The sequence below is a fragment of the Canis lupus genome, chromosome 10 (genome assembly GCF_048164855.1).
Source record: "Canis lupus baileyi chromosome 10, mCanLup2.hap1, whole genome shotgun sequence".
Lineage (NCBI taxonomy): Eukaryota > Metazoa > Chordata > Mammalia > Carnivora > Canidae > Canis > Canis lupus.
Window position 1 is genome coordinate 51,404,627 of NC_132847.1, and position 14,608 is coordinate 51,419,234.

Below are 14,608 nucleotides of genomic sequence, written 5' to 3' on the forward strand. Positions count from 1 at the left end.
GGTCGTGGAGTTTGAAGTCCATGTTGGGCATGAAGCCTACTTAAGAAACAAAAAACTGCCTCAGTTTCATCCAAGGGACTTGAGAAGAGTCCAAGCACTGATCATCAACCGTTATTACAGAAGGGCTTGAGATGACCATTCAAAGGGACAATGGCACAGGTTAAGGAAACGAATGAATAGGGCAGGATGTACAATAAACTACAAGAACAGAAATCAACTTCTCAATAAGTACTCTCATTAGTCTGTCTCATTATTGTCTCATTAATGTCCCCATTACTAAAAGCTGTCCTACAGAATTTTAAGATTACATGCCACACACTGGTACATAGAGAATATGAGTGACTACTATACCTCTGTGTAGGAATATGTACTGAAGCCTCAGAATTAGCAACATAGAGGAACCAACAGGAGAGACTGGGGTAGAACTAGAAGAAATAGAAGGCAAGATGGGGTTCCAGGAAAGACCCTCAACAGAGCCAAGAGTGGCAAAGGGATCAAGGAGAAGGACATCAGTGCCCAGTGGATTTGGCAACCAGAATCACTGGTAATCGTAACAGGAATAATTCCAGTATATTAAGGGCAAAAGTCAGTTATGATAGAAACACTTTCAACATGGTATCCATTTATTCATTCTATTTATTGTAATGTGTACTGAGTGGTTACTGGGGGGTACATTGGCACTGAGCTGTGAAAGGAAGGATAGGAAAAGAAGGCTTTTTAATCTTTTCCAAGTACTCAGAGCTCCACTGGCCTATGGAGCATTAGTGCTGTGATTCATTTACTTGTGCTTTATATATAGGATACAGTTCAAACTGCTAACAGTAAACAGGGTGAAGTTAAGTGACAGATACATGCTGGTAAAAGCGAGCCATGACTACCCACTGAGGTTCATTTCTTCTCTCAAGGTCACCCATTCCTTTTAGCTCAAGATTGAGGTCCCAAGGTCATTCGGGTATTTCTGGAGAACCAAAGGGTATCTTCTCAAAAGGAAAGTCCTTCCACTTTGCATATAGTTTCTGAGCTCCGGTCGCAATATCTTCCACCACAAAGCTTTCTATTTTGATAACTGGAATCTCAAATGTCTTATACTTCACATGGATTCCCCAGTCATGGCCACAGTTCCGTCTGGCACAGAAGATCTTTGCTCTCTTCTCAAAATGCCCAAAGCTCTTTGGTTTAGGGTGTAACTTACTCACGAAGCACTTCGTGAATGCATCTCCAACCACAGTGTAATGGCATTCCTACGGATGAAGAGATTAAATAACACACAAAACGGAATGTCAGAACCAGTCCAGAACTGCGATGTAAAAAAAAACTCCACAATAATCTGAGATGAAGAGTGGGTAGGATCCACTTATTTTACAGATGGGGTAAGAAGGAAATACACATTCACCTGAAGGCCAGACTAGAATCCATGCAGCTTGACTCCCAGTTACAAGGATGGAGGTAAGGTGGGGTTGGGGGTACAAGTGAGGTGACAGGGGCCATCTCATGAAGAGGACGGCTAAGAAGTTTCCAGGCAACTGAGCTGGAAGTAGATACTCTTTATTAATTTAGAAACAAAAAGGGGGTATTTATTGAAGATCTCCAAAGCCTGAGTTCACCTGACAGGCACAATCCAAAGGATACAGAGAACACCAAAGGGTCAATGTGGATCTGAAGAGGGTCATGGACTGTGTCCAGAGGCTCTACCTACAGTCAACTTTAGAGTAAAGCTGAGAAAGGCCACTCTGTACAAAACAAATGCACACCCAACATACCAGCCCCTTGGGAAAACATACAGTCATAAAGGGCCATTTCAATAGAAAAATCACCCAAATGGAAGCTGAAAGAAACTTTTCCAGCTAGAGAAGCAGACTCATGAAGGCATGGGGAATTTGCTAGTATCACCCTTGATAGTATGCTTCGGGTTCAAACAGATGGACAGAGACAGCAGCTTTCTGAATGAAACCAAAGACAACCCCAATAACATCATCTGAACCAGCCTCCCCTCTCTCAGCAGCAGTGGAGTCAAATTCAATTTTTTTTTTTACATTCAATTTTTGTTTTTGGAAATTTTTCTATCCAAAATTTTTAAGAAAAAAATATAGAAAACTAACCTGTAGGTGTTTTTAAAATAAGCATATATTTTGTTTTCATTATAAAAGTGACCCATATCCCAAAAAGAACTAGTTTAGGAAACAAAATAGGAAAAAAAATCATGGAGCCTCCTTGCAAAATAGTAATACATTTTAGTATATTTTCTGTACTCTTTTTTCTGGACAATGATAATTCTTTAATGCTTTTTGATAGTGATGTCGGTATTGTCACTATTATTTCACACCACTGTAGTCACAGTTTATTTACAGTTTTGTATCCTTGTTATTTTTTCCATTTCACCATTAGTTTGTAAGGTTTTTTTTAATAATAAATTTATTTTTTATTGGTGTTCAATTTGCCAACATACAGAATAACACCCAGTACTCATCCCATCAAGTACCCCCCTCAGTGCCCGCCACCCAGTCACCCCCACCCCCACCCTCCTCCCCTTCCACCACCCCTAGTTCGTTTCCCAGAGTTAGGAGTCTTTATGTTCTGTCTCCCTTTCTGATATTTCTCCCTACCTATTTCTTCTCCCTTCCCCTCTATTCCCTTTCACTATTATTTATATTCCCCAAATGAATGAGACCATGTTTGTCCTTCTCCGATTGACTTATTTCACTCAGCATAATACCCTCCAGTTCCATCCACATCGAAGCAAATGGTGGGTATTTGTCATTTCTAATGGCTGAGTAATATTCCATTGTATACATAAACCACATCTTTGTAAGAAGTTTTTTATTATACATAAGCCTCATGATTATTCTGTTTAATAAACTTTACTTTGGAATTATTTTAGATTTATAGAAAGCTGTAAACACTGTCTAGACAATTCCTGTATACCCTTCACTGAGCTTCCCTGAATACTAACATCTAACCTACTGTAGTACATTTGTCAAAACTAAGAAATTAGGATTGGAACATGACAATGAACTGAACTCCAGATTTTACCACTTTTTCTAATAATATTCTTTATCTGTTCTAGGATGAAATCCAGGATACCCCATTCATTTAGCATGACCATTATTTTCAATGGCTACACAATATTTAATTAAATGGCTTCTTTTTCTTCTTCATTGCTAAGGGTTTCCTTTCAAAATGTTTTTGGCTTTTTAAAATACCATAGCCATGATATCAACAAAAATAATAATATTCTTGCTATAAATAACCCACTGATAGAAAATAAGCTTTAATTAGTGCTAAAAAATGACCTAGTACTCTGTTAAAAGGCCACTTACCTCCACCACTCTGATGTCAGCTGTATAACATGCAAAGGCTTTGCACTTTCTGCAGAGCAGTTTTTTATTTTCCTTATCAGGTACAAGTTTTACTTTTTCTTGACTATCTCTGATGTTTTTTTCTTGAATCTGTATCTGGAGAACCTATATGCGAAAACCCAAAACAAAAACAAAACTCTCCTCATCAGCAATAATGGTATAGCTAGGAGGCGTGCACGCACTCATGTACACATAAGTACATAATCATTCATTAATCTATAACTTCCATGAACATACAGTACCTGGCTTTGTTTATAAAAATCACATAGATAATTATATTGGATTCTCCTAATTCTTTGTTAGTGCTTAATGGTGACCTCCAATGAGTCTTTTAATTTTTGCATCAAAGATGCCCATAAAAGGAGTGCCTGGGTGGCTTAGTCAGTTAAGTTCAGCTCAGATCATGTTCTCAGGGTCCTGGGATCAAGCCCCACATCAGGCTCCATGCTCAGCAGGGAGTCTGCTTGAGGATTCTCTCTCACTCACCCTTCCCCCTCCATATGTGCCCCTCCACTCTCTTGCAATAAATAAATAAAATTTCTTTTAAAAAAGATGCACATAAAGTACTAAAGATGTTCGGGCAGCTCGGGTGGCTCAGCAGTCTAGTGCCACCTTCGGCTCAGGACGTGGTGATCCTGGAGACCTGGGATCGAGTCCCATATCGGGCTCCCTGCATGGAGCCTGCTTCTCTCTCTGCCTGTGTCTCTGCCTCTCTCTCTCTCTCTCTCTCTCTGTGTGTGTGTGTGTCTCTCATGAATAAATAAATAAAAATCTTTTTTAAAAAAAGTATTAAAGATGTTTATAAACAAGCATGTAAACCATGCTTTCTACTTCAGTAGTTGGCAAAGCTTTTTAAATCCTTCACAAATAAATATGTATTGACTGTTTCAGGCATAATTACACCCACTTCTAGGGCAGAAACCCACTAAATGGAATAGCAGGCAGAAGAGTCCCCATCACCTAAATCATTTTTCTCTCTCCCCTTCCAATCACAGAGGCTATCACTGAATTACTGTGAAGTTAAATATGTGTACAGTATGACCGCATTCTATTTCAAAACTTCGGGCATGCCTAAGTATAACTTAGAACCTGGACATTATAGATAAAATAAACCTAAGAAGATTCAGAAGACTGAAGAGAGGAAGGCAAATAGCTCTAAGTTCCGAAACTCTAGGAACAAAATGGTGGTGAGCTTCCTGGATTTTCTTTTCACCTTATATATGTCAGATTCCAAGCTGAGGGAACCAGCAACCAAAAATGCCTAAGGACACAAATAAAAACGACAGAAGCCTACTCTCTCTAGCCGAAGGACTGGGAAAGGGGCAGCCTAGCAAGACAATGAAGTTTGTCTAGAATGTTGTCTAGAACAATGGCTGTTCTACTCCTGCCAAAGATCACAGAATAAAACAGACAACTGCAGCCTAACCCCAGCTCGTGCCAGCAAAGATTGAGGGGGCACCTGGATCTCCACCTTGCAGAGTTGGCAATGAAGCATCTCTACACTCCCACCTAGTGGTGTCACAGGAGGCCAAGTAGGGAGCCATGGCTTTCAGCCCTGAAACAGGTAGACAGCTTTGCCTGTGATGTCAGTGGGGACCCTGTGGGGAACCAGGATTCCCACCCCCACTCACGGAATTACCAGCTACCAATAGGTCCTAGCCACGCTGGTTCTGGGCTCTTTCTCTTTGTTTTACCCCCCTCTGCCTGCTTTCTATGGCTCTTAGAGGAATCCCAGATGCTATTCAACAAATATTTAACCCGTTCTGTCCTCATCCTACTCTCATCCTTGTGAGCTGGCTGCAACCGACTCTATGTCTGGCCCAGCCTCCATCTCCCTCAAGGCTTTCATTCTATGTCTCCTGTCACACATGAGTCTATGTCGTTTTCACCCAGTTGAAGAGACAAAAACTATGGCATTTCAAAATGTATTAAAGCTATTATGGTTTTATCCGACTCTATGTCTGGCCCAGCCTCCATCTCCCTCAAAGGCTTTCATTCTATGTCTCCTGTCACACATGAGTCTATGTAGTTTTCACCCAGTTGAAGAGACAAAAACTATGGCATTTCAAAATGTATTAAAGCTATTAAGGTTTTAAAGATCTTTATTGCCAACATCAACATATGCTACAAAATGGGAAGGTGGCTCAGGAAAAAACCCCTATTCTCAGCATAATTCAGGAGGAAAATTAAGAGGAACTAAAAAATTTCCCTACAGTTCTCAATGAAAATGTGGAAGAAGTGTTTTTAAATATTTTAATTTCTAAACTTTAGGAAGAAATGTTTTTAAAAATGAGTTAACACTGACAAAGTTGTAATTTTGTGTCCTAAACCTAAAATAAGTGTTAATTTGCTTTAGACCACTGCTTCTCAAATGTAACCAATTTCATCCCCCAAACTGCCCTGTGAATTAAATACCAACTTTCCCAACTTTATGAATGAGGAGACAGATAGTTGAAGAGACAGAGTAACTACCTAAGGTCACACATCTTCTAAGTGGCAGAGATCCTGAGATGACAATCTCTACAAAGGGTCCGGAGAAAGTGAGTGGGGGGTGCATGTGTATGCATGCCAGTGTGCATGTGCATGCTTGTGCTTCTTGACTTTCCCCAATCCAGTTCCATGCTTCTATGATATAAAGGAAACTACAGTAAAATGTAATTTCACTGAGAACCAAGAGGCTGAACCGAACAGATATGCCAATCCACAGGGTACATTCCTACCCAGACCTACAAATGGGCATTCTAACACATGCACCGTGCACTGGGAGCTTTTCTCTGAGGACTTGCGATGTTAGAGAGAGAGAGAGATCTGAGGAAAAGACCGAGAAGGGCTGTGTCTTGCCATGTTAGGCTGGAGTCCTCAAGATGAGCTGTCGACTTAAGGGTCATCTAACTCAGTTTGCCCTTTTATAACTAAAAACCTTGCTTTAAGGATTAGCACTAACAACATATATTTTAATCTCATTGAGACCTAAAGCAGAATGAATCTGATGTTCACTATAGGACAAAATTTTAAGCATAAACTTATTGTTCTAATGCAATGGAGCAATATGATGAAAGGCACCAACTATGTTCACATTCTATTTGTTACTCATGGTCAGATTCTGAAAGAGTGACACAGATTAAAAGACTTACCTTTTCTTTAAATACTGCTTCATTCCACATCTGAAGGCTTAAAATGGAGTCATTCATTATTTTTTCTTTGTATATGTTTAGTTTTTCTTTTTTAATTACATCAGCATTGCTAGTTAGAAGGAAGCACTTGCTACCTCTTGCTCTTCCTCTGCCTATCAGAAAATAAATATTTTATTGGTGTCTTTGACTTAAAACTCTGATAAATCTAAAAAAAGGTAAACAAAGGGGTACTTCTAAAATTCAACTTTGATTCACTGAAACCTGCTTTGATAGGAAAGCTGAGCTGTTAGAGCATAGACTCCAATGCAGGTGTGTAACTCCATATCAAACCACATGTTAAACTAGGAGCCTAGTTTATCCTAGACTGGTTTCCTGGGGGTCTCCCTTAAGAGCCTTCAAGGAAGTGGGGAGATAGGTATGTTCGCAGCCACTAGAATATAGGTAGAAATAATAAGTGCAAAAAGAAAGATACATGTAAAGGATCATGGGTATTCAAAAGTTTATTGCCAGCTGAAGGAATCGGGGACAGATGATATGGAAGCAGGGGAGGAGAGAGAGAATAGTAAAACAAAGATTATCAGTAGCAGTACATGAGCACTTTCTTCAACAAGGAGAAAATGATGAAGTCAGGTTGGGAGAAATGGATAATGAATAAAGGGGAAGAATGGAAAACAGACTGGTAAGATAACCTGGTGCTGGAATTTGAGCTTTTTGACATCATGTAAATTGGGAACTACTAGAGTCTCTATACAGGGAAGTGACATGCCCAGAGCTATTTTTAAGAAATTAAAGTGGGCAGCTACTGTTATAGAAAATGGAAAAAGGAAGAGAAGCTAGTTAGGAGATCACCTAGTTCAAGCGAGACAGAAGAATTCCATGAGATATATATATTCTAGAATGCAGGGGCCCATCATCATAAGTACAACCTGAAAAGTCTACACATTGGCTGCCAAAGTCTCAATCCAAATGGGAACTATCTTTTCATAAATATGTCAGTCAATTTTGGTCAACTAAACAGTATTCATCATAAACAAAAATCAAAATAGTGTTTATATTGGTGGGCAGAACTGTACCCACCCAATCCTGATCAAGTAAGCTGCCATCGGGGCCAAAGATGCCAGCGTCCACTGTGCCAGAGGTCATAAAGCCACTATGGCTTAGTAAAGGAGTAAGGCCAGAAGCACAATGACTGGGAGAGAGTAAGTTTCTAAATGACAGACACGCTCACAAATCAGACAAATTCGCAGTCATTTACTAATGGCATCAAAGCTCTTCTCACCTCTGGTTTGGATCATTCTGATGACATTGCCCACGTACTCATACAGGATGACCAAATTGCACTGAGCAATGTCGATGCCTTCATCAGCAACTGAGGTGGCAATCAGAATCTTTTTATCTCCATCAGTTCTGAATGCATCCAATGCACACTTCTGCGCTGGGAGTGTCATTCCTGTGTCAGAGTCAGAGGGCATTATACAACTCACCAAAGAGGGAATTTTACCCTTGAAAAATAGCCATTAATTATGGAATGCTTATTACACGCCAAATACTGTAATAAGCGCTTTATAGTCATGATGTCAAAACAACGCTAGACAATAAGGCCTATTCTTATCCTTGTTTAGAGAGGACATTATGGTGGTATTTAACAATTTGGACCCTGCCACAACACTGCCTGAGTTCAAATCCCAGCTATGGCACTAACCAGTTGTGGGACATCAGTCATGCTATCTCAAAACATACATTGATTTTTTTTTTTTAAACTATCAACAACAACTTTCAACAATTAATAGTTTTTTGCAAAGCTATTAATCACAATGCCTATGCATGTGTAAAGGACTTTATAGCTGACAAAACAGTTTCACAACAACTTACTCTCTGGAACTTCATAGAGCCCTTTTAGGTTGATGTGGTAAGCATTACAATTCCCCTTTACAGATTAAGACCTTGAGGTTTTGAAGGTATGATGAACTGACAGGTTAATTAGTGGCAGAACCAGGCCTTGAATTTAGGTCTGAAACCCTAACAGTGTGCAGTTCTCAGCCACTGATATGATGAGAAGAAAAAGAACTTCAGCGGTCTCCACTTCTGAGTTAATAGAATTTTTAAAAATATTTTTATTTATTTATTTGAGAGAGAGAGAGAGAGAGAGAGCGCGCACAAGCTGGGTGAGGCATAGAGGAAGAAGCAGACTCCTCACTGAGGAGGGAGCATGACACACACAGGGCTTGATCCAGGGCTCGGGGATCATGACCCAAGCCAAAGGCAAACACTTAACCAACTGAGCCAAGGTGCCCCCTGATTTAATAGAATTTATAAAAGTTCTAATTTTTTCCTAGTCTATTGGCAGCCATAATCTTCAGATATATCTGAAAAACAATTTCTTTTTACCATCATCTTCTGCTGAACAATGAGAATGCCCAAGACAGACACCATACTTCATTCATTTTTAACTTGCTCATCCACTTGTTCATCAAACATTTATTCTGCAATTATAGTTTCTCAGATAAAAATACAACAGTCAGAGGCACCTGAGTGGCTCAGTCAGTTAAGCGTCTGCCTTCAGCTCAGGTCATGATCCTGAGACTGAGCCCCACATGGGGCTCCCTGCTTCTCCCTCTGCTTGCCATTCCCCCTGCTTGTGCCCTCTCTTTCTTTATCTCTCTGACAAATAAAATAAATAAAATCTTTTTAAAAAATACAATGGTTAAAGTCCATTTTTGTCTGTGAGGATCTTGTGGAAGAAGAGTATCAATAGGAAGCTATAATTCAACGTGATGAGCAATGAAATGGAGGCAGAACTTCATCTATGAGATAGGGAAGAGAGACACCTCTGCTAGTCTTGGGAGCCTGGAGAAGGCTGCTTGGCAGAAGTACAATGACTGATAAAGAGTACGTTTCTAAATAAATGTGGATGGATGGAGGGACACCTGGATGGCTCAGTGGTTGGGCGTCTGCCTTCAGCTCAGGGCATGATCCTCGGGTCCTGGGATTGAGTCCCGAATGGGGCTCCTGACTTTAGAAGCCTGCTTCTCTCTCTGCTTCTCTCTCTGCCTCTCTCTCTGTGTCTCTCATGAATAAATAAAACCTTTAAAAAAATGTGGATGGATGGAGATGGGTGGATAGACAATGAATGGATAGATGGATAGACAAACAAACAAAATATTTTGAGTGCTTATTTGTGAAGAAATAACAAAGTTTGAAAATCAACTCATGTTAGAGTTGGATTGTAGAGAACTTTGAATTTCAACTGCAATAATGTGGTGTTGGACTTCATTTGGGAAGCTACATTTTCAAAATCTGAATTAACTTTTTAGATTCACGAAGGTTAAAATTTGCACCAGGGTAAAGTGCAAGGAGCACCTGCATGGCTCAGTGGTTGAGCATCAGCCTTTGACTCAGGTTATGATCCTGGGGTCCTGGGATCAAGTGTCACATCAGGTTCCCTATTCTCCCTCTGGCTATGTCTCTGCCTCTCTCTGTGTGTCTCTCATGAACAAATAAATAAAATCTTTTTTTAAAAAAAGGGGGAGGGAGTGATAACTGAGGACTGATGGGATGGGGACTGCTTATTACAAAGAAAACTAAATAGGGGTAACAAGTGAAGATCTGTCCTGGCTGGTCACTGAGGGATGGGGGTGCATGGCTAGGGGAATGTCAGGTGAGGGCTGGCACCCCAGGATCCTCCTGGAGAATTACAGAGGCAGCCTTTCATCTTTCAACCACTGTAGCTAGATTGCAGGATTGTGTGCTTGAACATTTTTTAAATTAAAAAAAATATAATACACATAAAAGCATCTATAGTCTAAAAAAACAAAAAAAGAACATTTCTATTTCTAGTTAATCTACTGGATGAGAAAAAGAGTGAATGTTCAGGGATCCCTGGGTGGCGCAGCGGTTTGGCGCCTGCCTTTGGCCCAGGGCGCGATCCTGGAGACCCGGGATCGAATCCCACATCAGGCTCCTGGTGCATGGAGCCTGCTTCTCCCTCTGCCTTTGTCTCTGCCTCTCTCTCTCTCTGTGACTATCATAAATAAATAAATAAATAAATAAAAATTAAAAAAAAAAAAAAAAGAGTGAATGTTCAAACAATATTTTTAAAAATACTGTCTTGGTTTCATCCATAAGACATATGGAAGAGGAGAGGTCTGTAAGTTTTTGTATTTGAGCACTGTGAGGGCTTTTTGATGTGTCATCATGGCTAGGCTGAACTATAGTATCCAGTTATTGATCTAGGTACTTCTGTGAAGGGAATTCACAGATATAATTAAAGTTCCTAAATCACCTGATATTTAGGTTACAAAAAGGTATTTCATCCTCGGTTAGCCTGATATAAATCAACTGGTCCTTTGAAAAAAGGCTTAGGCAGTAGTGTCTGAACTCAGAGATTCCAAACAGCTCATGCCTATGAGATTCAGGCCTGCTCCTGACCACCTGCCCTATGGATTTCAGACTTGCTTGCCAGTCCAGTTGTGTATGCCAATTCCCAAATCCCTAGGAGTTTGTGTTTGTGTACATAAACAACATATTAATGTACATATGTATGTGTATATAATCACTTGCTGGTTTTGCTTCTCTAGTTGAACCCTGATACAAGCATTAAAAAAGAACTTGAATATATTATAAATATTCATATATATTTAGTATACCAAAACTCTAATTCACTGTTTATAGTACCTGTATTGTGATTTGTTTTGCCACGTCCAGTCAATATGCCAGGTTTTAGAAAGCTGAGTTCAGAATTTTCTTCAATCCATTTCTTCAAAGCCTAAAAATCAAAAACAATTATCTGTTGGACACTACTTGTAGAACACATTTGTATAACTATTAATTCAATATTGAAATATTACAAGAAGAAAAAACCTTTAAGTTAGTAAACAGTCTTCTGACTGACAAATGTGAGAATAAAAAGCTTTTTCGGAATGGAATTCTATGCAATAATTAACTATAGTGGTTCAGATCTTTGTGATCCGATACAATTTAATCTCTAAAACATTTTTTAAATGAAAAGAATGTTCAGAACAGTGAGTGTGTAGAACTATTCAATGAGTTTAGCAAGATCTCAGGACATAAGATCAATATAAGAAATCAGTTGTATTCTATTAGCTGGCAACAAGCAACTAAAAGTACAATTTACAATAGCATTAAAAAATTCACAGGTTTAGGGCAGCCCCAGTGGCTCAGCAGTTTAGCACCGCCTGCAGCCCAGGGCGTGATCTGGAGACCCTGGATTGGGTCCCACATCGGGCTCTCTGCATGGAGCCTGCTTCTCCCTCTGCCTGTGTCTCTGCCTCTCTCTCTCTCTGCATCTCTATGAATAAATAAATAAAACCTTTAAAAAAAAATTCACAGGTTTAAATCTAGCAATATATGTGCAGAATCTGTATGCTGAAAATGATGAAACAGTGATAAAAGAAACCAAAGAAGATGAGGTAGGTGGCCTCTCAGGTGGCTCCCAGTAATCTCTACCCTTGGTCTTCAGATTCTTGTATAATCCCTTCCCTTCAAGCATGAACTGAACTTATTACTGACCTGCTTCTAATGAATGAAAAATGGAAGGGGTGATCACTTCCAAGTCAAAGTTACAAAATGATCTCCATATTAGGCATACTCTGAATCTTTCTTTGGTCACTCACTCTAGAGGAGGCCAGCTGCCATGCTCTGAGGCAGCCCTGTGGAAAGGCCCACATGAGTGAGCTTAGAAGCACATCTTCTGAGGTCTGGCAATAGGCAGATAGGTATGGTTGGAAGTTGAGCCTCTCAGGTAGAACCTTGAGATGACTCAACAGCCTGGAGAGAGATCTTGAGCCAGAAACATCCAGTTATTTCCAGATTCCCAATCCATAGATATTGTAAGATAATAGATGTCCGTTGTTTCTATCCACTAAGCTTTGAGGTAATTTGTTATCAGTAATAGGTAACTAATACAGAAACTCTATATAAATGAAGAGAGAGAGGTATGGATTGGAGGACTCCATATTGTCAAGATGTTACTTTTCCCCAATTTTATCTATTGATTGAATGCAATCCCAAACAAAATCCCAGCAGATTTTTTTTTCATATATATGAATGAGCTGATTCTAAAATATAATTGAAAAGGCAAAAGAAGATAGCTAAAACAATTTTGAAAAAAGGAAAAAAGTTGGAGGACTCACACTACAAAGCTAATCAAGATAGTATGGGATGTGCAGAGGATAGATGGATATAGATGAATGAAACTGAACAGAAAATCCAGAAATACGCCTACATAAATACAGTCAACTGATTTTTTAAGAAGTTACAAAGGCAATTCAATGGAGAAAGGACAGTCTTTTCCGCACACAGTGCTGCAGCAACTAGATATCCATATACAAAAAGAAAAAAAGCATCTCAACCCCTAACTCAAAATGGATTGTAGACCTAAACGTAAAATGAAGAACTATAAAACTTCGAGAAGGTAACAAAGAAAATCTTTGTGATCTTGAGTAAACAAAGGGTTCAAATATACAGTACCAAAAGCACAATCCACAAAAAGAAAAAATTGATAAAGTAGGCTTTGTAAAAAGTTAAAATTTTCAATTTGTAAAAGAAACTGTTCAGAGAATTAAAAGACCAGAAGAAAATATTTACAAATCACATTTCTGAGGAGGAATTTTGCCAGAATATATTTAAAAACTTTCAAACACTCAACAATAACATGGTAAACAACTCAATGAAATCTTGTTTTAAAATGCGCAAAAGATGTGAAGAGTTACTTCGCCAAAGAAGATATATGGATGGTTAATAAGTTCATAAAAAATGTTCAACGGCATTAGTTCAAACGCAAACATAGTGAAATGAACATTCAAACCCTAGTGAGATACCACCACATGCCCAAAGAATGACTAAATTTTTTTTAATTGACAAAAAAAAATTTAAAGTATGAAATCCTTGCTCTATAGGTACCAAGACTTACTATAAACTAAAGTGATTACGATAGTGAGGTATTAGTGTGTAAGGATAAACAAACAGATAATCAGAACAGAATACATAGTCCAGAAACAGACCCACATATATATGGGTGAGTACAGAGCCGTGAGGAAAGAACACTCTTTCCAATAAAATGGTACTACGTCCATTTGTTATCCACATGAAGAAAGAAGCTTACATCCACAAGTGCTCTGGTTTTCACAAAGAGGATAGTTCTACTCTCTGGGTTTAAGTGGTACTCCTCTTGCAAGATGAAGGAGAGATCTTTGAGTTTAGGGTTCTCATTGCTGAGATCCATGGAAATACTTTCCAGTTCCTGCAGCTTTTCTGTAAAAGGGGAACATTCTATAAATGGCTTATAAATTCTAGAAATTTAGAACACACTGTGACCTTTAGCTACAGTTCAAACCATTAATCTCTCAATCTCTGACCAGAATCTTAAGAGTAATGGCCACTGCTTTAATGCATACATAAAACGCAGCAATCAATGCATAGTTGTTTTTCCCCAGACAGCTAGGTGCTCAATGTATAACAGCACATCACTGGGCTACACTTTTGTATACTAAAACTTGATACAGGCCAAACAAACTTATTAGCAGTAATTACCTTTGGGGCAAAAATTTTGAGAGAGGGAGAAGGATTTACTTTTCATTTCAAATATTCAAGTATTTTGGGATCCCTGGGTGGCGCAACGGTTTAGCGCCTGCCTTTGGCCCAGGGCGCGATCCTGGAGACCCGGGATCGAATCCCACATCGGGCTCCCGGTGCATGGAGCCTGCTTCTCCCTCTGCCTGTGTCTCTGCCTCTCTCTCTCTCTCTCTCTGTGACTATCATAAATAAATAAAAATTTAAAAAAAATTTTTTTTCAAATATTCAAGTATTTTTCTTAATACAAAAGCAGTGGGGGATCCCTGGGTGGCGCAGCGGTCTGGCGCCTGCCTTTGGCCCAGGGCGCGATCCTGGAGACCCGGGATCGAATCCCACATCGGGCTCCCGGTGCATGGGGCCTGCTTCTCCCTCTGCCTGTGTCTCTGCGCCTCTCTCTCTCTCTATGACTATCATAAATAAATAAAAATTAAAAAAAAATTTATTTAAAAAAAAAAAAGCAGTGGGATTATGGGCCACCTTAGTTTTCTTCTTTATATAGAAGTATACATAAATTATAATCTCTTT

General features: G+C 39.3%; 1 protein-coding gene across 1 annotated transcript in view; it reads right to left on the minus strand.

Annotated features, from left to right (window-relative positions):
• Nucleotides 1–618: 618 nt before the first annotated feature.
• Nucleotides 619–14,608, minus strand: part of RIGI (RNA sensor RIG-I) — a 35,853-nt gene continuing 21,863 nt past the window's right edge. Inside the window, exons 13-18 of the mRNA XM_072841618.1 lie at nucleotides 13,614–13,762; nucleotides 11,165–11,255; nucleotides 7,770–7,940; nucleotides 6,491–6,642; nucleotides 3,318–3,461; nucleotides 619–1,241 (exon numbers count right to left, since the gene is read on the minus strand). Coding sequence (XP_072697719.1) covers nucleotides 945–1,241; nucleotides 3,318–3,461; nucleotides 6,491–6,642; nucleotides 7,770–7,940; nucleotides 11,165–11,255; nucleotides 13,614–13,762 — 1,004 coding nt within the window. The 3' untranslated portion in view covers nucleotides 619–944. The remainder of the gene's footprint in view (nucleotides 1,242–3,317; nucleotides 3,462–6,490; nucleotides 6,643–7,769; nucleotides 7,941–11,164; nucleotides 11,256–13,613; nucleotides 13,763–14,608) is intronic.